This window comes from Lynx canadensis, chromosome A1, assembly GCF_007474595.2.
Source record: "Lynx canadensis isolate LIC74 chromosome A1, mLynCan4.pri.v2, whole genome shotgun sequence".
Classification (NCBI taxonomy): Eukaryota; Metazoa; Chordata; class Mammalia; order Carnivora; family Felidae; genus Lynx; species Lynx canadensis.
In genome coordinates, this window is record NC_044303.2 from 28,662,713 (window position 1) to 28,686,944 (window position 24,232).

Sequence of the window (24,232 nt, forward strand, 5' to 3'; positions counted from 1 at the left end):
GTGCAGTGAATGCTGCATTTCTATTTGGATCTGTAGATCTTTGTGAGCTCATTTTCAGCTATAATAACCATTAAAACAGGCATTGAAATAAACTGAACTTAGGATTAGACCTTTTAATCACACATATAATAATAAAGTATATCAACCACTTTGTTCTCCCAAAAATGTCCTTTATTTTATTTTATTTTATTTTATTTTATTTTATTTTATTTTATTTTATTTTTCAACGTTTATTCATTTTTGAGAGACAGAGACAGAGCATGAGTGGGGAAGGGGCAGAGAGAGAGGGAGACACAGAATCTGAAGCAGGCTCCAGGCTCTGAGCTGTCAGCACAGAGCCCGACGTGGGGTTCGAACTCACGAACTGTGAGATCATGACCTAAGCCGAAGTCAGACACTCAACCGACTGAGCCACACAGGCGCCCCCAAAAACATCCTTTAATTTTTAATAAGAATGGAAGTTGTTTGTATCATCAACAAATAAAGTCCAAGAGCATTTTTTAGATATTGTTTTCCATAGTTGGCTCAGTTTTTGTTACTGTTTTCATATATTTTACAGTGTATCTTCTCAGAAAAAACTTTGATTGATAGTATATTTAGAGCTACTGACCTAGAACAGTCTCCGCTATTGTACATGTCATTCTTTATCACAATTACGTGTTCCCACTTCTGTCTCCCTGGCTGATCAGTGAGCTCTCCCTGAGGGCAAGGATGGGTCTTTGAACTGCCTCCTTCCAGCACAAGTCTGGAACATGGTGGGTGTTTGATAAACATTTGTTGAACAAATGAATAAATGCAATATCTCTTCCTTCCCACCCATCTTTGAGACATCTGCTTAGAGAGTCCTCTCTCGGAAATGAACAGGTGATTGGCTCTTCATTTCCATGAAATGAAAATCAGCCTCTTGAGCATGATATTTAAGAAAACTGTGCACTCTGGCTCACCTCACCTGGCCAGCTCGACTGCCTTCTGTGCAACTATATTCTAGACATACTCTTGTTCCCTCAAATTTCTCTTGTATCTTGACCTTCTACATGTTTGTCTGTTTCTCTGTCTGGAAGCATTTTCTACCCATACCTATCAGTGAAAATCATATTGAATCATCAACACTCTGTTCTCTTTACTCAGAATTAATTGCCTTCTCCTCTGTGTTCTCACTGAACTTTGATTTAATTTCTGTTATTGCCCTTATCACCCTCTGACATGGATTATATTTGTTTTACATCTATCTTTCTGTCATATGTGCTTCCTGAGAACAGAATCTCTGATCTTTTATAATCGTCATACCTAAAAGTCTGCCTTATACATTGGAAATATGTAATATTTGTTTAACACACTCTTGCCTCATTCATTCTTTGAGTGAACATTGATTGCGTGCCTAGAAGGTATGAGGTGTGGTGACAGGCACTAGATATATAGGTGATATCCCCTTGTGTATAGATGGTATGCCTTGTCCTCACAGTGAAGGACAGTCATAGGAACAACTAAAAAGTTTCTTAAGTATAAAGTCCTTTCGAGCAGTTAGTTCAAGTGGAAGGATAGAAGTGAGAAACAAGTTATCATTCATTTATTTGAATTTGGATTCAAGAAATATGATAGATACCAGAAGAGCAAAAGTGGCCAGGGGCAGAACTTTCTCTGCAGTGTCCACTGTCGTCAGCTCAACCCTGTTTCCTGCGGGTGTTGGCTCAGCTCCTTGTTGCTGTCTTCCTACTGGTGACTGAAACATTTTGGTATTGAAACACCTAGGTATGTTATGGAATAGCTTTCAAAATCCCCAGCAAATTTTAAGATAAAACATAAGATCGCAAAGAAGAAGAAGAAGGAGAAGGAGAAGGGGAAGGGGAAGGGGAAGGGGAAGGGGAAGGGGAAGGAAGGGGAAGGGGAAGGGGAAGGGGAAGGGGAAGGGGAAGGGGAAGGGGAAAGAGAAGGAGAAGGAGAAGAAGTGCTTAGAGCTCTGCTCCAGTCCCCTGACCTCTAAGTCCTTGGAGGTGTTTGTTCCTTCTCTGCCATTAAAATGATACTGGAAAATGGCTGTGACTGAAATGAATGAACTCTTTAACTTTTGCTTCTGAATGTTATATATCTCATTTTTCTTATGATTCAGTAGCGTCTTCCTTTAAGAAAATCTATCATAAAAACTTCATAAAACAGGTACATTACAGAAAACTTAAACATGGATTTCCTTGAAGAGTTCTCCAAATATAATGCTTATTTACATACTATTTTCTATTTGACTTGAGTAGTTGAAGTGTGATAAATTTAACACTGAGCATTGTGAGTTTTTTCAAGTTGATGAACAGTCAGAAATGAGGATAAAAATAATTCATGATTATAATATACCAAATAATATTATGATATATGTAAAATGCAACTTACATAGTGAGTTTTAGGCAATAAGTATTACACGGAAAATGTATTTAGGGTTGTTAACCATGAGAGACGTGCTAAGCCGATCTCACGGAGAGCTGGTGGACTTAAGTCTTCTGATGGATTTCCTTAGCAGCAGGCTACTTCTCATTTGTCTTAGTGATCAAAAATAGGTATTTCAGGGGCGCCTGGGTGGGTCAGTTGGTGAGGTGTCCGATTCTTGATTTCCGCTCAGGTCATGATCTCAGGGTCCTGAGATCCAGCCCCCCGTCGGGTTTCACACTGAGTGTGGAGCCTGCTTAAGATTCTCCTTCTCTCCCTCTGCCCCTTCTGCGCGTGCGCACTCTCTCTCTCTCTCTCTCTCTCTCTCTCTCTCTTTGAATTGCCTCTGGTAAAATATCTTTCGATATTTAATCTCATGCAAGATCTAGTTCATACTGTACCAAAGATGGTACATTATTAGTATGGTGAGTTAGGTTCGCTTAAGTATATTATGAGTTTAAGCTCGTCAGGGGAAGAAATTTCTACCTATTTTGTTCACAGATACTTCAGCATCCAAAGCAATGCCCATGAATAAATGCTGAATACAAATTTATTGAATAAAAGAGTAGATAATATCCTGATATGAAAAGATACTCACATTAATTTTTGACTCTCTCATGCTTTTCTGTTGTGACCCAATTAATGAGACTTTTAAAAACTATAAACTACTCATTACTGTATTTTCTGGTAAAGCTTTACTCAGTGGACACAGTGTTCCCCAGCCTCACGCTCTGGTTTCATCTGTGTGTACATCTTTGCCCACTCATTAGTTTTGCATTTAATCTGCATTTTTGTTCTTCTATTCCTTTTTTAGAACTGATTAGAAAATGCATTGTTTAATGTTAGGAGCAAAGGGTAATAAAGGACCTGCATACTGTTTTTCTTTTTGGGGCTGGAAAAGAGGAAATGAAGTTCCCACAAAGAAATTAGGTCATCTTGGGGCGCCTGGGTGGCGCAGTCGGTTAAGCGTCCGACTTCAGCCAGGTCACTATCTCGCGGTCCGTGAGTTCGAGCCCCGCGTCAGGCTCTGGGCTGATAGCTCAGAGCCTGGAGCCTGTTTCCGATTCTGTGTCTCCCTCTCTCTCTGCCCCTCCCCCGTTCATGCTCTGTCTCTCTCTGTCCCAAAAATAAATAAACGTTGAAAAAAAAAAATTAAAAAAAAAAAAAAAGAAATTAGGTCATCTTGAGTTCCTAAAATTTACCAAGCCAGAAACCTAGCTTTCAGAGGAAAGACAAAAGATCCAGTCTTTAAATATATCATTTTAGTAGATTTATTTTTAAAGATTAGACAACTCACATCTTTCAGATTTTGTTAAGAGATTTGATTATCAGCATGGCTTTGAATATTAGAGGAGTTTCTTTTTAAATAAGTGTTAATACAGTGCTAGGAGATGTGGGGAGGGAAGTAGATTTTGAAAACTAAGCATATTTTGAAATGTTTAGCTTCCATCAGATGACTACTTTGCTGTGGCTATTTTCTACCTGTTGTTCCCAGTAAGAAGCTACCCCTGAAGAGAACAGTGTTGCATCACAGTAGACTTCCTTCCATAAATATTATCCCCCTAATGTCTTCCTTTCTTTTATGGTTTGTTAGGATTTTTTGCATCTGGACACATTAGTGATGAGTGATTGACTGCTAAATAAACTATTTGTCCTCCAAAACAGCTATTTTAAGAGCTGGAGTCTTTTCAGTCACTTTGGCAGAAATAATATTTTGCTTATCTTATTAAAAAGACTTTTCCCTCAAAGCATTCAGAGCACATATAACAATAATATTCTGTCTCCACTTTATCTTCCTTGCTTTTTACTCTACTCTGCTCCCTCATTTATTCTCTTTTAATTCCCTCTTTAGACACGAGTAATCTTGAGCTTCAAGAGGTGAAGTGATTGACCAACGTCTAAATCTGGACTCAGAGTTAGGCCAGTGGTGGTTTTTAACAAACACTGCAATAATCACAGTTAATTTGTGTCTTCCTTTTTTTGTATTGTATGGTAACACTGCTTACATTAGTGGCCCTTTCTGTTTGACGTCCTTGAGAAGTTTCTCTTCCAACATGGCGGAAATACATTTGCCTTTTACAGGCACGAGTAAGAAAGGGTGTGTTGGTATTCAAGAGAGAGCCCAGACCGCTTGTACACATTGTTTACAACTTAACGTTTGTTTGCCTCAGCTATGTCTAAGTAGCACTCTGTTTTATTTTTGAAAATTATCAGTGTCCCTTACCTTCATTTCATTGATAGTTAAAACAAGCCTTTGGAAATGATATTCTTGATGATGCCATGAACTCTTTTCCACTTGGCAATATCATTCAGCAGCGTTACTTCTCAATGGGTAATGTTATGCTTATCTCTTATTGGCAGAAATTACTATTTACTTCTATTTTCAGGACCTTCCCTCATTTAGAAATATTTGGCAAATATTTGTTAAGTGTCTCCTATGTGCCATGATCCAGCTTTCCTTTCCCATGTTTGACTTCTATTAATGACTAGTCTATTCCTACAGCCAATTTTATTTAATGAACCATAAAGTCAGAGATAATTTTTGTTAGCTATTTGAAACTCTTATATGTCGTCTTTCTCCTTTCACTCTTATGTTTAACTACTATTGCTTTTCTAAAAGAAAGCTAACCATAAGCCAATTTAAACACAGCTTACTAAAATATCATTTTTAAAATAAACATCACTATTTTGAGATCATTTGCTCTTCAGCAAATTAGCAGATATTAGCTTAATGTACCTTTACAAGTAACATTTCAAGAACAGATTGTGCTTGCTCTCCAGAGGCCAATTTTCTTTCCTTATTTTGACAAAAACCTAGTCTTTATACAACTTAATTATTTTTATTGCATGTAGAATGATTTTAAATTACTATCAAGACATTAATAACTCTATTTAAAAAAAAACTTTAAAATTACAGGATTAAGGGGACTCTAAGGTGACTCAGTCAATTAAGCATCTGACTTAGGCTCAGGTCATGATCTCACAAATAGTGGGTTTGAGCCCCGCGTTGGGCACTGTGCTGACAGCTCACAGCCTGGAGCCTACGTCAGATTCTGTGTCTCCCTCTCTCTCTGCACCCCTACCCTGCTCATGCTCTGTCTCTCTCTCAAAAATAAATAAACATTAAAAAAAATTTTTTTTAATCACAGAATTAAAAAAAGAATAGAGTTTAGCACCATATTTCTTTGAGTAGCCCCTTTATCTACACAGGCTTTAATTGATAGAAAACTTTAGTTTGCAAGATAGTGAGAAGTGAGAACATTTATGTCAGCGATTAGCTAAACATTCTAATTAATTCAAGCATTACAGATAATAGTTATGTACTGAAAACCATTTTTTAAATTAAGCCGTAGGCTAAGAAAATGTGATTTAGATGTGTTTTAAATTCCCTTCTCTTCTCTATTGTTGAAATTACTAATTCTATTTAATTTAATTAATTAGAATTACTAATTCTATTTATAAGCTTATATTTCAGAGATGTTCTTGAGAGGAACAAATTGTAATAGAATTGAAATTGTAGCAAATAAAATACTCTCTTAGGGTTATTGCCTATTTGTGTGGAGAACTATTATCTTTTGATCCAAGATGCTCCTAAACACAGAGCAATGATTTTAATCAACTTTTCAGAAAAATAATCATTATATTGGCTTTAAGAGTCAATTCATATGCTGCTTGTGACAATAATGGTTACCTTATCACTTCACTAAGTTGAAACTTATGATATTGTAAGATACCTTGAAAAACAAGCTTTCTCTTATTGTATTAAGTACTATGCAAAGATAGTAGGTTATTTGCCACTCTTACATCACCAGTGAAACTTAACTGACATACAAGCCAATCCATTTTTTAATAGCATATCATTTTACACATTTTACTAACCTCTGCTTTTCCTTTGATGTATATGATGAAAGATCAATAAAAAGAACAGAACAAAACCACCTTTTTTTCTATAAATTCCTCTTTCTCACAGACTACTCCACTGAAAGCCATGATTTCCATTTGTGTTTATTCTCATTTGTAATCCTTTTTAGAAATCATCTGATTTGTGCATGTTCCCTCAAACCTTTGGTTTTTAATTCTAGCACAAAAGTCTTTTGATAAATCTAATTTGGCAAGTTGTATCTTATCAGAATTCAAGTGTTATAGAACAATTTCATTTGCCTTTTTAAAATTGGAATTCAGCTTGAATTTCCTTCCCACTGACAATGATACAAGAGTTCCTTTTTCCATTTTGGTGCTTGAAGGTGTCATGTTGTTGCCCATTAAATATGTGACAAATGAAGTGAGAAATTCATTATATAGCTATAAAAATCTGTGTGAACACACTGTTTCTCTTCCTCACCCAACCCCCCTTCTGTATTGCTAGAATATTAACAACGAATTTAAGGGAAATTAGTTAAACTGTGTTCTTGTTTGCTTAAAACTCTAAAAATTAATTTTTTAGCAGAAGATAGCATAAAGTATGTCCTATAGAAAACTTGTAAGACCCAGGAATAGAGAAAATGGACATATGACTAGATATCATTACACTGCATAAGAAACATTGTGTTCATACTAAAAGTGGATAAGCACCAATAAATTGTCACCGTATGTTTTGTTTTCACTTTTCTTAACATCCTCAAGGCTTTATTTCAAACACATCTGAATTTGAATTTTAGCCAACATTAAAAGTGGTATCCGATTCTTTGTAAAGTGTTAGTGCTTGGGCTATAGGAAGCAGTAGATAATAAGGCAGGTATCAGACCCATGAGAGCCAGAATCATTGGGGTGGGAGCTTGGAATAGAGATCAGGAAGAGCAATAGACCAGACTCCAGGGAATTAACTCAAGAAGCCACTTGCCGTTTCGTCAAATTAGAGGGAAAAGCCTTTCAAGCTAGGTGCAGATAAGTTAGGTAGTCTAGAAATTATAAATGTCAATAATTGTATTGCCAACATACCTGTTCAAGCCCTGGTATGTGAGGACACTGATGGAGGAGTTACTCACTACAATAAGTCTAAATTCAACTCAGTTGGAGTCCATGATGGCTGTAAACAAGGTCTTCCATACTCCCTTGACTAGTCAACTGCAAGCGTACTTCTCAATATGACTGTACTTTCTAATAAACACTTATAAATTAATAAAAAAGATTTCTTGGGGCGCCTGGGTGGCGCAGTCGGTTAAGCGTCCGACTTCAGCCAGGTCACGATCTCGCGGTCCGTGAGTTCGAGCCCCGCATCAGGCTCTGGGCTGATGGCTCAGAGCCTGGAGCCTGTTTCCGATTCTGTGTCTCCCTCTCTCTCTGCCCCTCCCCCGTTCATGCTCTGTCTCTCTCTGTCCCAAAAATAAATAAAAAACGTTGAAAAAAATAAAATAAAAAAAAAGATTTCTTATATCTAGTAGAGTCAGCCTTAATCTAACCCAACATTTACTGAAGTGGATTCTATAGTTCCAGATTCTGTGTTTAAAAAAAAAAAAAAAAAGGGTCCCTGGTCCAATAAATTTGGAAATCCACATACTATATGTTGTGTTATAAGCCACAGTGTTGACTTTTAACTTTTAGCATTTTTGTCATTTTATTCATGCATTCATTTATTCAGCGAATATGTATTAAATGTATTCTATGTGCCAGATATCCATTAGATGCAGGGAACTGGATGAGGGACAGGTAGATATGGTCTACCTTCTTAAATCTTACAGTCTATGTAGAAAGATACTAAGATAAGTAATTAGAATATAGTGTGTTAAGGGTTGAAATAGAGGAGATCCAGGGCTCAAAGGGAACATGCAATAGGGTCACCTAACCTGGTCTTTTTAGAAAGGGTCATGGTGGGGATTTCCAAGAAACACCGTCTACACTCAAGACCTGAAGATCAGGTAGAAGTTAGACAGGCAAGAACTTTCAGTCCTAACAGCAGAAATAATGATAACAAACTGGTAAGGCTGATGTGTAGTTACACTCTTTATATCTGCCATATGCTGTGCTAGGTACTTTCCAAGTGTTCTGTCATCGATCCTCCTGGGTGGATTGTATTACTTACCCAAGATCAGGTGGCTAATGAGTGATAAGAACTAGAATTTGAATCCTGATTGGTCTGACTCCAATGTCTTCTTTCTACTACCCCACAGCTGCCTGTCAAAGCAATTCACTTATTTTGATTAAATTTGTTTTGCTAAAGCAAAAACTTACTTGAAAGATATCTTAAGTTTGCTTGGTTGTCATTGTCATATAGTATTTATCAGTTTTTTAAATAAATACACATTTTATAATTTTAATAGATGGTGATAAATGTTAGCATTTGGGGAGAAGTTTCAGAAGCATATTATAACACTAAGGTCTGAAGTTCACATTCCAAGTATGGCCTCACACATAGTAGGTACTCAAAAGAACACAGGTATAACTCCACATATTACTTGATAAGTGATAGAGAAATTTGAAAAGGCAACCTTCAATTCTTATAAAGAAAAGTGCTACTCACATTTTAAAAGTAATTTAATTCTCTATGTGATATGATCAAGATGGCCATAGAATTTTTTATTTTAAAGAGAGCATATATGTAGAAGATGAAGATATAGAATTGATCCCCTTAAATGTGTCTGGACCTACCTATCACCTGCAGCTTATATACACATTTTTGGTAAAAGTAATTCATAGATGATACGAATTTCCTATCTCATCATGTGAGAACGTATATAACATCAAGAGAGCTCACTATTAATAATTTGAATATTCTGATCTAAAGGAAGGTCTGGCACACTCTAGCAAATAGATTTAAGAAAATGGAATGGATTGTCTTAATCCTAGCAGAAATGTTCAAAAGCCTGTGGTTGCTGGAGGGAGGTAAGACAGTCTGGCTTTTGCACATGCTGTGGGCAGATTGGGCCAGAATGTGGAATTCATACACTTGCCTTAATTGGTCATGTCAGGATGCCAGTCATCACCAAAGTCACCATCAAAATTCCTTTCAAATAATATAAATATTATTTCTCTAATGTAAATATGTATGTTTTTAATTTCTCCTCCTCACTCTCAGGAGGTGATTTTGAGGAGTGAAATGGTCACAAAGGAAATTACTAGAAAGGAAAGGAGAAGTAAAGAACCTGGATAATCTGTAAACCTGGATTGATTTCCAAACCCTGTAATTCATATTTACATCCACAAAATACTGTTGCTAAATGGAATTTCATTTGTTATTATTCATTTTGAGAAAAGTGGGTGGTGAATAAAAATTTAAAAAGAAGTCCTCCTGTGCTATATTTTTATTCATGTCTGTTTATTTTCTTACTAACTATAAAATGTTTCGGTTTAACTTCAGGGACACCACAGTACAAACCCTTACTCTTCAGCCTTCTGTTAAAGATGGACTGATTGTATACGAAGACTCACCTTTGGTTAGTAATCCAACTATATGAATATTCTCAACTCTATTTTTCTGAATGATAGTTGTAGTTCAGCCTTTGAGAGGGATTTGTCAATATCCCATAGATTTCAATGAATTTCAGTCTTACCTGGAAAACACTCATTCATATGTCATTTGGGGAGTAGATATTTAAATACAAATCATTGAGAAAATAAAATGTTTTCTTATTCTGTTCTTTTCTCTTCCAGGTGATTTAGGGAATGATAGAAATCCTCTAATGGTTTCTTTATCATTCCAGAATTAAGGAAAAAAAACTTGGCTGTTTTCAAATGTGTAGTGTTTAAAATTAGATAATGCTTCTAGAACTTTTTTAAATGATTTTAATGAATAAAATATTAGCCCAGTGTTTTGGGTAGCTGGAAAGACCCATCCCTCAACTTCTTACATAAGACCCAAAATAATCCTGGCCTGCCAGGCCTGTCCCTCTGTGTAGATAGCCCCTTTGTGGTAATGGCACAAATATGCCAACATAAGAACCTCTCTGGTCCAGAGCTTTTTGAAGTGATTGAAGTCTTTAGAATCTCACTCCTGAATTCTCCCAGGTTGGGTCTGACTTTCCCTGAACAGAGATGTAAAGGCTGGGGTTGGATTAGTGTTTGAAAGCTCTATGTTTTCTCCCTCTTTTTTAATTCAGTTCATTTTTACCCTAAAATTAAACAGAACCCTTATCAGTTTTTTTAGAATATGAATATTTGTGGTAGAGGCAATCATCTGTTTCTCAATCTGTAAAATTATTTGTCAAAACTATGTAATGAGGAAAATTTATTATATGGTTCATTAAAAAAATAAGCTTTGGGTTTACATTTAAATTCATTGAGTATTTCCCCCATCTACTCTCTTAAAATGTTTTCTTTTTTTAAGTTTACTTATTTATTTTGAGAGAGAGAGGGAGAAAGCAGGGGAGGGGCAGAGAGAGAGAGAGAGAGAATCCCAAGCAGGCTCTGCATTGTCAGCCTGGAGCCCAGTGCGGGGCTCAGACTCATGACCCATGAGATCATGACCTGAACTGAAATCAGGAGCTAGATGTGTAACCAACTGAACCACCCAGGTGCCCCCCTCTTAAAATGTTTTTAAGAGTTTTTCCTAGCTTTTATTTTTACCTTTCTCTTCATAACGTCACCACTTATTCAGACACCTAAGACCTAGGATTCTTTCTTATTTTTCCTTTCCTTACTTCCCATGTAATCAGTTGCCAAGATTATAGATTATATGTCCAAAAAACTTCAGATCAAGGTGCCTGGTTGGCTCAATGGGTTAAGCATCCGACTCTTGATCTCACCGAAGGTCATGATCTCACGATTCATTAGATCGAGCCCCACATCAGGCTCTGTGAGCCTGCTTGGGATTCTCTCTCTCCCTCTCTTTCTCTCTCCCCCTCTGCCACTTGTGCCCCCATGTGCGCTCTCTCTCTCTCTCAAAATAAATTTTAAAAACTTAAAAGAAGAAAACTCTTCAGATCAATTTAATACTTTTTATTTCCACTTTTCCATGCCTCTTCCCTTAAAACCAGGTCCCTCAAACTGCTTTTTTACCAGATTATTATGGTAACCCCCTTTTAGTCTACTCTGCATATCACTGCAGGATTAAACATCCTAAAGTGTAGTTCCAGCCTCCATTCCTGTCGTGCCTGAACTCATAAATCTTTACGAATTGATTACTTAATGAGATAAAGTACATATTTGTCACTCTGGTGACAAATTAACAGAGACCTTATCTACTCTTTCAGACCCTGTTTTCTTTTTTCTTTCTTACATTTAACCTCTGCTTCAGCCAAGATAGACTACTCATATTCCCTCTTCCCTCATTGTGCCTCAGGATTTCTTGAGTTTGACCAGTGATTCCCTTTATATTGAATACCCACCTCTTGACCATCCATTCTGATCTATTGAAATCCCCCATTCCTTTAGAGCCATAACAAATGCAGTGTTCTGATATCCACTCTTGATTGTGGTGTCTCAGTCTTCTTAACCGCCATGGAACTCTAGTTTCTGTATTTGTTTCGCTTGTTTTAAATCTCCCCTACTCTGGGGTGTGAAATGTGGACATCACCAACATAGGAATAATTATGTTGCCAAAGGGGAATAAATTGATTACTGCAGAGTTAACAATTTAGTAACTATGTGAAGCTTTTAGAGGTGATCTATAAATTTTGTTTCCAGCTCTGCTACACATTTTTTTTTTGTGATAGTGTATCCATAACTTAAGTAAAACTAGCTACTAGTATAAATCCAAAGCAATGAGTGAAAAAATTTTAAAGACATTTGCTTTTATTTTTTTGTTTATGATAAATGTTCTGTCTTCAAAGGTTAAAGCAGTAAAGTTGGGTCATGTTCTGGTGGTAGATGAGGCAGACAAAGCCCCAACAAATGTCACCTGTATTTTAAAAACTCTAGTAGAAAATGGAGAAATGATTCTAGCAGATGGAAGACGCATTGTTGCAAGTGAGTATAAAAAAGCTTTCAATATACGCAAATTTCACATCTTTGGTATCAAATCACACACTTAGCTGGCCATTTTTCTACAAGTAACAAACATAAGTTCCATATAACTAAAGTTGTCTGCATTGACAGTCATTTATAAAAATCAGTACATCTGAATCAATCTTTGTCTCACATTTTTATAGTCAGAGAGCATCTGTGAAAATTTTCATAGTGGTTTTAGGTCAAATCAGCTTTATATTTTTCTACTCTGAGAATACTAAGATATAATTTTTTTTAATGTTTTTTAACATTTATTCATTTTTGAGAGATACAGCGTGAGCAGGGGAGGGGCAGAGAGAGAGGGAGACACAATCTGAAGCAGGATCCAGGCTCTGAGCTGTCAGCACAGAGCCTGACATGGGGCTCAAATCCACGAACCATGAGATCATGACCTGAGCTGAAGTCGGGCACTTACGTGACTGAGCCACCCAGGCACCCCTAACATATCATTTTTATTATACTCATTTGTCCATGATTTGTGTGTAATTTAATTTCCTTCATCATTATCTGAATTTTTTAAAAAGCTCTAGCATGTTCTATTGCTTATAATGTTAAAATTAATGTTATTATTACTCATTATAATTAGAAAAATTGCCAGGCATTTTATTATATATATATATATTTGTCATACATACATGTGAATATGTGTACACACACACACACACACACACACACACACACACTCCTACCTCGGGAAGAAGTTATCCTCTGTTTTGGACTACCTTCTTCCTTTTATTGATTGATTGATTGATTGATCGAATTTTTTCTTGTTAGCAAAAATGTAGATCGATGAATCTCATCAGTCTGTTTAACCTACAAAGAAAAACTGTCTAATGTAATGTCAGAATATTTTCTAGTTTCTGAATTTTTTAATTTAGTTTACATCTTATTTATTTTAGAGAGAGAGAGAGACCGAGCACAAGTGGGGGAGGGGCAGAGAGAGAGAGGGAGACACAGAATCTGAAGCAGGCTCCAGGCTCTGAGCTGTCAGCACAGAGCCCGATGCAGGGCTTGAACTCACACTGTGAGATCATGACCTAAGCCGGAGTCGGACGCTTAACAGACTGAGCCACCCAGGTGCCCCTTTTCTAGTTTCTAATTTAATTTTTTTGTGTGATGAGAAGACTTGAACATCTATAACTAGTCACTGAAAATATATATAGCCGATAGCAGGGTAATCAAACAAATTGAGACTAATAACTAAAACCTTCAGTATGCAAAGTGAGGATGTAAAGAAAACCCCATTAAAAATGTGCAGGTGCATCACCAGAGGGGTTTTTCTTAGATGTTAGTATTTCAAGATGGCTATTTCTGAGCCTAGGAAACTCAGCACTAATAAAGATATTCTAATATTTCAACTTCACAGTGAATTTGTGGGAGAAATGAGCATTTGAGTTAGACAGCCTGAATACGATCTCCTAGATCATTCAGACTTTCAGGATTAGAATTCTGCCTGACTTTTGGGGTGCCTGGGTGGTTCAGTCTGTTGAGCGACCAACTTCAGCTCAGGTCATGATCTCACGGTTTGTGAGTTCGAGCCCCCCGTCGGGGTCTGTGCTGACAGCTGGGAGCCCGGAGCCTACTTCAGATTCTGTGTCTCCCTCTCTCTCTCTCTGCCCCTCCCCCACTCATGTTCTGTCTCTCTCGGTATCAGAAATAAACAAACATTAAAAAAAAAAAAATTCTGCCTGACTTTCTTAGATGCATTTTGAAAACAGTAAATGGATAACAAGAAAGAATTGCTGAAAATTGTAGTTAAAGAGTAATTATCTCTTGGTAACCCTTTACATTATCCAATACCTTTTTGGAGAATAGTCTAGAAGAAAAAGAGTCGTCCTAATTTTTAAACTCAAATTTAATTGTAGACAACATTTTAAACACAAGAGCCCCTGAAGCTCTTCTGAACATGGTTTCATAAAGCATCACTTCTCAGGCTATGTTTTCCATTTTATTTCCTTTTTAAGTTTTTATTTTTTATTGTCATTTTCATTTTAATTAACTAACTAATTAAATTTTGCCTGTGACACATACTGGTTTATTTACCACTGCTAAATTAATGGAGATCAAACATTAAGATTGTTGATTGTATTTAATACACGAATATATGGCATATTTGAAAGATTATATTAAAAAGTAGAAGTGTAGGTTCGTACAGGCTCATCTCAAATAAAACTGCAGGTGCTACATAACTATTCATTTTAAAAGCTGGAATTTAAATAAACCCAGATGACAAGTGTTTCTTCTTAAAATAATCACAATAAAGTTTTTACCATCTGAAATTATTGTCCAGACTAGCAGTTCTATCTGAAATGTACATCAGCCAGTAGAATATCATATTCAGTTTCCTTAAGACAAAGAAAGCTTCAGTCAACTTGAAACTATGTATTTTAGGGGCGCCTGGGTGGCTCAGTCGGTTAAGCGTCTGACTTCGGCTCAGGTCATGATCTCGCGGTCTGTGAGTTCAAGCCCTGCGTCGGGCTCTGTGCTGACTGCTGAGAGCCTGGAGCCTGTTTCAGATTCTGTGTCTCCCTCTCTCTCTGACCCTCCCCCGTTCATGCTCTGTCTCTCTCTGTCTCAAAAATAAATAAACGTTAAAAAAAATTAAAAAAGAAAGAAACTGTGTTTTAAGAACTAAAGTAGAATCCTTTAATTGGAAATAAATGAACATTGCACGAATGAGCTGACTAGGTGTTCAAGACCTTTATTCTGTGTTAAGTTTCAGGGCACATAGTCTAAACCAGGAATCACTTCCTAGCTGCATGATGGCAGGCTGTTAGCAAAGTGATGCAGCTACTGATTTGATGAAAATAGAAGGATGTTTGGATTATCTTTTCGGTATCCTTCGGATTATCCTTCGTTATAGATTCTTACCTCTTTTTTTTTTTTTAAGGAATAATGTATCTCAAGCCAATTTTAAATACTGTAAGATAATATTTGGGCAAGTTTGCTTTTTAGATTTACATTGAATTTACATAAAAATATAAGTTCCTGTAAAATTCAGTATATGCGTAATCAGTGTTCTGTTCTTAAGCAAACTTTCTCAAGGAAGTTTTTTTTTTTCCCCATAACCAAATTGACACAACCAGATTTTTAGGTTTTTTTTTTTTTTAATTGACTACTTATATTATTTTAAATGCTGTAACTTGAAATTCTTAAGAATTATTAAATATCAATAAAGACTAAGGAGAAATTATGTTTTTCAGATTCTGCTAATGTCAATGGAAGAGAAAACGTTATTGTGATTCATCCTGATTTTAGAATGATTGTTCTGGCCAACAGACCTGGATTTCCTTTCTTAGGCAATGATTTCTTCGGCACTTTAGGTAAAATAATAATGATAACAATAACAAAAACAATAGCAATAATAATACTATTGTCTTAGTAACAGTATGAGGTGGCTGTCACTGAATGCTACCATGTGCTGTGTCATCATCGCAAACACCTTGTGAGAGTATGTGTTACCTCCTTTTGAGAGAAGGAGAATATCAGATTTTCAGAGAGAGTCACCTTTTCTGGAGTCACTTACACAATGAATATGAGAATTGGGCTTCATATCTAAGTGTCTGATTCCAGAGCCTGTTTGCTCAAACAGTTATACTATGTTTGTTGCTTGGGGTCTCTTAGAATAAAACACAAAATCAGAAATGATTTTCAGTGTTCGGTTTTTGTCACATCCCCGTAAGTACGAAAGAGTTTGAGACCAGCTCTGAGGACACTGATTAACACGGATCAGAGAGGCCCTGAGACAGACTTCATCAACAAGAGCCTTTAAGAAGGAATTCACTTCTCTATGGCAAGTAGGTGATTCTAGACACCAGTAATTTTCTTTTTTTTTTTTTTTTTTTTTTTTTTAACATTTTATTTATTTTTGGGACAGAGAGAGACAGAGCATGAACGGGGGAGGGGCAGAGAGAGAGGGAGACACAGAATCGGAAACAGGCTCCAGGCTCCGAGCCATCAGCCCAGAGCCTGACGCGGGGCTCGAACTCACGGACCGCGAGATCGTGACCTGGCTGAGGTCGGACGCCTAACCGACTGCGCCACCCAGGCGCCCCGACACCAGTAATTTTCATACTCAACATGGAGCAGGCTCAGTAGGATTTTTGATCTAGCAATTCTGTATCTGAATGTTTTCAAGAGAATTCACCCATGCAATGATTGAAATACAAAGATAGGCAATATGGCATTGTTTATGGTAGCAAAACAATGGAAACAACCCAAATGTCCATCCAAATGGGACTGGATAAAGAAACTCTGTGCTGTCCACACACTAGGGTGCTATGCAGCCGTTAAAAAAAGAATGGGGTAAGTTTACCTATGCTGATCAAAAAAAAAAATCTTTAAAATATATTAAGTGAAATAATAAGTCAGAAGAGTAGTCTACCATTTGAATTAGTTAAAAAACCAAAAGGCAAGAGGGATATGTATATATGAATATGCTTGTACCTGTGTAGAATTTATACAGAAGAGCAATCAATATGTCTCCCACATCCTCTTATCTCCATGACTTCATGTCGGTTCTATTCTATGATGCTCTTCCCATCACTCATTCTTTTTCAGCCGTTCTGTTCTCCTGTGTCTTCCTTGAACATATGAAGTATGCTTGCCTTACGGTCTTCACTTTAGCTGTACCCTCTGCCTGAAGTGCTCTTTCCCCACCAATACCTGCATTTTCTGAGATGTTACCTTCTCCACAAGGACTACCTGACTCACCTCCACCATCATTACCATTTCTGATATCCTATAGTATGACTTTTTTCTTCTCTGAAACAAATGGTTTCTAATATTTATACTTCCTGTTCATTGCCAGAACATAAACTTCATGAGGACAGGAACTTTTGTGTTTTTGATCACTGGTGTATATAAAATACCTAGAGTAGTACTTGGCTCATGGAAGATACTTAATAATTACTTGATGAAAAAATAATAATTACTTGATGAATGAATGAATGAATGAATGAGTGGTTAATTATCATTTTACATTCATGTTACATTTGATCTTCAGCAAAAAAATATACTTTGTGTTTGTGTTTGAACAGGTTTAGTCTATGAGCTACAAGCTTGAAGTTATCATGGCTTGTGTTTTATTCAGTTACTTTTATAAATATGTAATAATGATAAATTATGATTTTGAATGATTTTTGAGAACTAGAAGGTTCTTTCTAAAATGAACATATTGGGGAACCTGGGTGGCTTAATCAGTTAAGCACCTGGGTGGGGAACCTGGGTGGCTTAATCAGTTAAGCACCTGGGTGGGGAAGCTGGGTGGCCTAATTTCAGCCTAAGTCATGATGTCATGATTCATGGGATCAAGCCCTGTGTCAGCTCTGCACTGACAGTATGGAACCTGCTTGGAATTCTCCCTCTCCCTCTCTCTCTGCACCTCCCTGACTTACATGTATGTGTGTACACTCTCTCTCTCTCAAAATAAATAAATAAATAAACTTAAAAAACATAAAATGATCATATTAAATAATGCAAAGCTATTTACTTTAACTTCCTTTGGCCCCCAATCTCTTGGTTTGTGCATCAGTAGAATTACATGAACTTTTTTTTTTTTTTTTTTAATTTTTTTTTTTCAACGTTTATTTATTTTTGGGACAGAGAGAGACAGAGCATGAATGGGGGAGGGGCAGAGAGAGAGGGAGACACAGAACCGGAAACAGGCTCCAGGCTCTGAGCCATCAGCCCAGAGCCCGACGCGGGGCTCGAACTCACGGACCGCGAGATCGTGACCTGGCTGAAGTCGGACGCTTAACCGACTGCGCCACCCAGGCGCCCCTTACGTGAACTTTTAATATGAGAAACCCATCTCTCTTGAGCATAGATTATATGGTACTAGTATAATCTCAGTTGCCTAAATTATGGTTGAAATATTTTGTGTAAGTTCTAGCAATCTGCGCAAGATATAAATTGTGTATAGGGCAGTGATACTAATTCCCCCATCTTGGTATACATAAAGAAACATGCATATGAGACAGATATATGTCATTTCTGAAAATGTTCGACATGTGTTAAAATTAAAAATTCCAGAACTGTATGAAGAGTATTTTCCAATTAATAGAAAATGAATAAATCACCAAAATTGTGTTTGTATGTATGTATTTTTTAATTAATTTATTTTGAGAGAGAGAAGGAGAAGACATGCACACATGCGTGCGCACAAGAGGGGGAGGGGCAGAGAGAATGGGAGACAGAATCCCAAGCAGTCTCCACGCCATTAGTGCAGAGCAGGATGTGGGACTGGAACTCATGAACTGTGAGGTCATGACCTGAGGTGAGATCATGAGTCTGATGCTTAACCGACTGCGCCACCCAGGCGTCCCATGTATTTTTAAGAAGACTAATGCAGTTATGGAAGAACAAATACTGAACTGTTAATATTGGGTGCCTGTGGGGGAAAGAAATGGGATTGGCAGAGACACAGGCCTCTCTATTTTTGGCTTTTATATTTGAGCATCTCCCAGTGAAATTGTATTTAAATATTATATAATTTTTAACAGAAATCTATGAAGAATAAATCACACATCTGTCAGTTTCCTTTTCTTTTGTTCTAGTCATTTCTTCTCTGTACCGTTCTATCATTGGATGGGCTTTCTGTGCAGTTTTATATATTTTAAAATAGAAGTGCTTTGATGAACAACCAAGGTCTCTTTAAACGACCATCCTGTATCTCCTATGGCATTATAATGGATTACTTGCATACTGAATGTGAATCTTTTTTTTCTTACAGGTGATATCTTTAGCTGCCATGCAGTTGATAATCCCAAACCCCATTCAGAGCTTGAAATGCTCAGGCAATATGGACCAGATGTGCCTGAGCCCATCCTTCAGAAGCTCGTGGCTGCCTTTGGAGAACTGAGGAGTTTAGCTGACCAGGGGACTATTAATTATCCTTATTCTACCAGAGAAGTCGTCAACATAGTGAAACATTTACAGGTATGGCACGTGCCTGTGCATAAAGATTTAAAAGAAACCATCAGTCTTCTTTTTTTTTTTTTTTAGACTGCTTAATTTATACCAAGTCTTTTAATTTCTAAAATATAATACCAATTTAGGTGATATAATAAGAAGTGTTTGTAATCTAAATTTTAAATCTGGAAGACTGATGAACATTTTACGTTGAAGCCTTTGAATTGATGTAAGTGAAGGTCTGTGCCATGGCCATTACCAAGGAGCTAGGAAATTTGGTGGAGGTTTTTTGGGGGGTGAGGGAAGACAGAATGAGACAGCAGGGAAACTTTACCACTATTTGACTTTATACAACAAGCATGAGGTATCTGAGTGAAAAATATTTTCATTTTGAAAACAAAAGATGTGAAAATAGAAAACACAGTAAGAACAGTATTTATTATATGCCTGTAAATACTGTAAGAAAGTTTTATAAGATAGAATAAATGGGCAGGAGAATGTAATTCTTTGTAGCTGTGTACAATATATGGTCCACCTTCATAAAGAAAACAAAAAACCCAGGTCAGGTCTACTTTTATAACAAATAATGGTCTCTAAGCTAGAAGTCACAACCTAATGACTCTTGACCTCTGACCCATCCCCAACTCTCTAAGGAAAATCTAGAAAGGGAAATAAAAAGCTTTATTCTGCATATTAAAACCATGAAAAGTCCAGCTCAGACCCCAGTGCCTAAAGAAAATCAAGACACAGCCAACAAGGGACCCAGAGTGCACAACCAATGTAAATGTAGCTGTTAGTAATATTTTTCTTTCCCTCTGCCATTTGGTTTCTTTATTCACTGTACTTTTTATATTCTTCTTCCCTTCTTTTCTTGCTCCTTTATCTATTCTTTCATTTATTCATAGACCTGTGACTTCTCTAAATACTTCTGTACAGATACTCAACACTTTGTTCTATCTATGTAAATAGGATTTTTTTTTTTTTTTAATTTGGTCAATCTGCTACTCATTTTAAAGGCCGGAGGTTTCAGAAAGCAATGGAAGTCACCAAACAGGATCTGAGCACTGATTTAACATTTGAGAGAAAGAACTGTTCCCCTTCAAATTCTAATATTTATTTGAAAAGGAAAATACCAAGATCACAGCAAACATTAAAAAGAAAATGTATATATTACCTCCTATCTAATTATCTGACCAGGCTAGTAAACATCTGCTAAAGTTTATTTGATCATTATTGTTCTATCAGTTTTATAAATTTTTATAATACTGTATATTTTATCACATGTGTAATAAGGAAATTTTTTTTTAATACAGAAATTTCCCACGGAAGGTCTCTCCAGTGTGGTTCGGAATGTGTTTGACTTTGATTCCTACAACAACGAAATGAGGGAGATTTTGATTAACACTTTGCACAAACATGGGATACCTATTGGAGCAAAACCGACCAATGTGCATCTGGCAAAGGAGTAAGGCAAACTAATTATTGGTAAAATACTCTTGAGGGTTACTGTTCTGATTCTTAAATGGTGACAATTCTGAATCTACTGTTACATGCTGCTAAACTGACCTGGTGTGGAAATTCCATGAGTAAACTTTTCAAATGCGTGTTGCTATTTGCTGACTGGATTTCAGTTAAATAGCATTATTATAGGCCTGTAAATTGAGAATTTCAATTACTTTGAATATCCCATGAGTAGATGTAATGTAATCAAATAAAGGGAAATATTTGTTTCTTTAACAGTCTCTGTCCTTTTGTTGAATTACTATGACTCTCATTATTTCCTAGTCTAGTGCAAAATCATTGCACAAACATGGAAACTACTTAAAGGGCTGATATGTATTTAGTTAAGATGTTCTTATTTGTGTCACCATATATTTTTCTGTTATGATAGTTTTCTAAATTTATAATCATATTAACTGAAGAGAATGTTGGTTACTTATTTCAGCTCAATGGATGAAAGAGGTAGTGAAAACAAGTGGGTTTGTTTCATGTAGGCCAGTTGCCTTTTATTTTGTAATTGTAGACGACATACTTAACCTTAGTAGAGAATTCTTGCAAATATGTTGTTTACCAGAATGATTGTTGATGTAGTTTACTAGTAATTAAGTCAGTGAAAATTCAACAGTTTTAGATATGTATCACTTAATTGATAATGCATTTAATGCCACCTTTGCCTATAAAAAATAGTCAATTACCATAATTCTTAAGGGACAATAATTACTTTTAAATTATTATTTAAATTTAGTCTCATACAGGAGTTACTCTCTACCCTCCTTAGAAAAAATTGTTAAATATAAATTGATGATTAGTCCATCTATACACACACACATATATACCTTTACATCCTAAGTTTAAATATCATCCTTATTTATTTCTTCTTTGAAGTTATTATAAAAACTTGTCAGGATAAGTACCAATAAAAATAAGTGGTTAAAGCTTTAACAGTTTCTTCAAGGATTCTTAAAGAGAAACAAATATTTCCCTTTTGTGGTAAAAGCACAAGATGCAGTTATGTTTGAAATTATCAGTGAATTGGTTTATATTATTAATGAGTGAGTAAATTTTTCTTTTTGAAGAGTGATTAGGTGTCACTAATCACTAAGTTGTTAATACAAACAATTTTCTCTAAACTATTGTTTTACTGATTGATTAGCAGTCTTTGTAGGCATTTTGAAGCTCGTTTGCTAATTTAAAAGCATACCTTCTATGTTAGAGTTCAGGAAATTATCTTTAATATGGAAACCTCTGTAAGCACTCATGTTTTTTACTTCCCTTTTTATAAACTGGATCTTTTTTTTTCAATTGGAAATAAGATGGGTTTGTTGTTGTTTTTTTACCACTAACAAATTTCTATAGAGTTCTGGCTTCATGGAAACGAGGCTTATGATTTTTAAATAACATCTTTTGTACACTTGTACAACTTGAAATAAAAATTAACATAGACATCAGTTGGTAAGATCAATCAAAAGGAAATAGAGAGCATTTTAAGTTTCTAAGGAAGACAGATAAAATGATTTAACTTATGCATTACAGTTCTCACTTCTAAACTGAAAAAAATTCTTCATGGCAAGTTAATTCCAACTCTAGTACTTGTGAGTGGAAACAGTATATTGAGCCTAGAAACGAGATGGTCATGCTCATGCCTGACATGGGGATGGAAACATCTAGCTGTCTACCCACTGCATGTAGCTAACAGTAGACTCAGAGATGTGTTGGATGAGTGGATTTTCCCTTGTGGTGGAGTTAGCAGTAGACCACAGTTTGACATTCACGGCATTGTTTCCACGTTGGTAAATTGCAGTGACTCAGGCAGCTCTAAAGTAGCTATGTCATTTTGTTGCCCTCTAACTGAAATCCACAGCTTCCATATGTCTGTTTCTACTGAACAGTCAGTCCTGTACGTTGATAGAGGAGAATGGTAAAGTGACGAAGCAATGGCCTGGGAGCTCAGCAGTTACATATTCAACCTGTGTGGTTGGTCAGTGATGGAGAAACAGATTTTTGGCCTGTTGGTAAAATGAGGGCATTTTATTATAGACAGCATAACCATATAACTTATCTAATGAGTACATGTTTAACAATGGAAGGGGGTGCTGTTAATAATGGCTGTGTAAAAAGAGGTATAAAATAAGACTGTCCTAGTGAGGCTAGAATATAAGGTCCTTTTCATAAAGTTAATAAGGTTAACTTTATTAATAAGATTCCTTCCTATTCTAACATCCTTTGCATTTTAACGTAATCTTATTTTTCTCTCGTTGGAAAAACAAAAACGAATAAGAAAGGAGTGATGCTAATGTTTTCTTTTTCTCTCTAGAGTAACACACTGTTAATAGTAATCACATAGACCTCTGAAGATTTAAAGTTGTCCCCATGCAGTCTTATGATTTGCTTTGACTTTTCTAGACCTTTTGCTAAACCTCGTACTAATTCCCTAGACCTTTTGCTAAAGCTCATACTTCACTAGACTTTTTGCTAAACCAGCTCCTGCCCACCTCTGCATATATACTATGTCAGTGAAGAAGCTCCACAATGGGTTTCTGTTCTGAAGAAAGAAAGACAAAATGTTTTACTTATTGTTAATATCCTTTTGCCCCAAATGAAAAATTCTTGCTACAGCCTCTTAATTTTCTTGTTCTCTAATCCAATCATAGTGTTTATTGGTTAGGACCAAAATTCCACTGAGTCCGAATAGGGTGTTCACATTCACATTCAAGTTGGGGATGGAAGAATAACTGGCCACCCACTGTATATAACTAAAAAGAGAGGTATGGCAGAAATTGTAGAAGAAGGAAGTTTTCACCTGCGCAGAGATGACACCAGACCACTGTTGTTACAGTCTTCTACAGCACCTTCTTCCTCAGCTGAAATCAGGATATACTTTGGCTGTTTGGTGGTGTCCAATTAGTGATCTTTAGTGAGTTCCCAGAAGAGATGCTGTCACTTCCCCTTTTGTTCTCCTAAAGAGTGCAGTGATAGTACCTATGTCATAGGTCTCTGGACATTCTTAAAAGGCCCAGTGTCACATTATGAGGTGAATATGACTTACCTTCTTTACTAAACCTTTGCTAAACCCACTACTTTTAGGCTGAGTCTTACCAGGTGGTTATTTTACCTAGCTCGGGCGTGCCATAATGCAGCTCTTCTTCCTGATCTACAACACACTCCCAATTCTTAGTGCTGAGATCAAAATTGGCCACCTAGACTCCCACACTACATTGGTCTCTTCCCACTGGTACTTCCTGAGATTCTTTTTTACTGTTCCCTTTTCAGTTTCTAATATACGAGATAGGATAGGCCAAAGAGATGGCAAACACAGCCGAATAAGGAGGCACACTGGGAGAAATTTAGGCAGAGATAGGAAGATTTGGGTTAAAATCTGAGCTCTTTAAAAATAATCTGAGCTATTGAGTTTCAAATGTTGTTGGGGGTGGGGGGGCGGATATGAGTGCAAACACACATAATTAGGTCCAAACATCCAACCAAAGGCGTATTGATTATCTACTGTAGTAGAGACAGGTAATAAATTTCA

At 36.5% G+C, this 24,232-nt stretch overlaps 1 protein-coding gene across 2 annotated transcripts in view; it reads left to right on the forward strand.

Moving 5' to 3' along the window:
- The window catches only part of LOC115511098 (von Willebrand factor A domain-containing protein 8), a 289,504-nt gene that overhangs the window by 126,421 nt on the left and 138,851 nt on the right, over positions 1 to 24,232 (forward strand). For both annotated transcript variants that reach the window (XM_030311601.1, XM_030311610.1), the window contains exons 15-19: positions 9,707 to 9,782; positions 12,117 to 12,252; positions 15,495 to 15,614; positions 19,025 to 19,230; positions 20,517 to 20,668. In XM_030311601.1, coding sequence (XP_030167461.1) covers positions 9,707 to 9,782; positions 12,117 to 12,252; positions 15,495 to 15,614; positions 19,025 to 19,230; positions 20,517 to 20,668 — 690 coding nt within the window. The remainder of the gene's footprint in view (positions 1 to 9,706; positions 9,783 to 12,116; positions 12,253 to 15,494; positions 15,615 to 19,024; positions 19,231 to 20,516; positions 20,669 to 24,232) is intronic.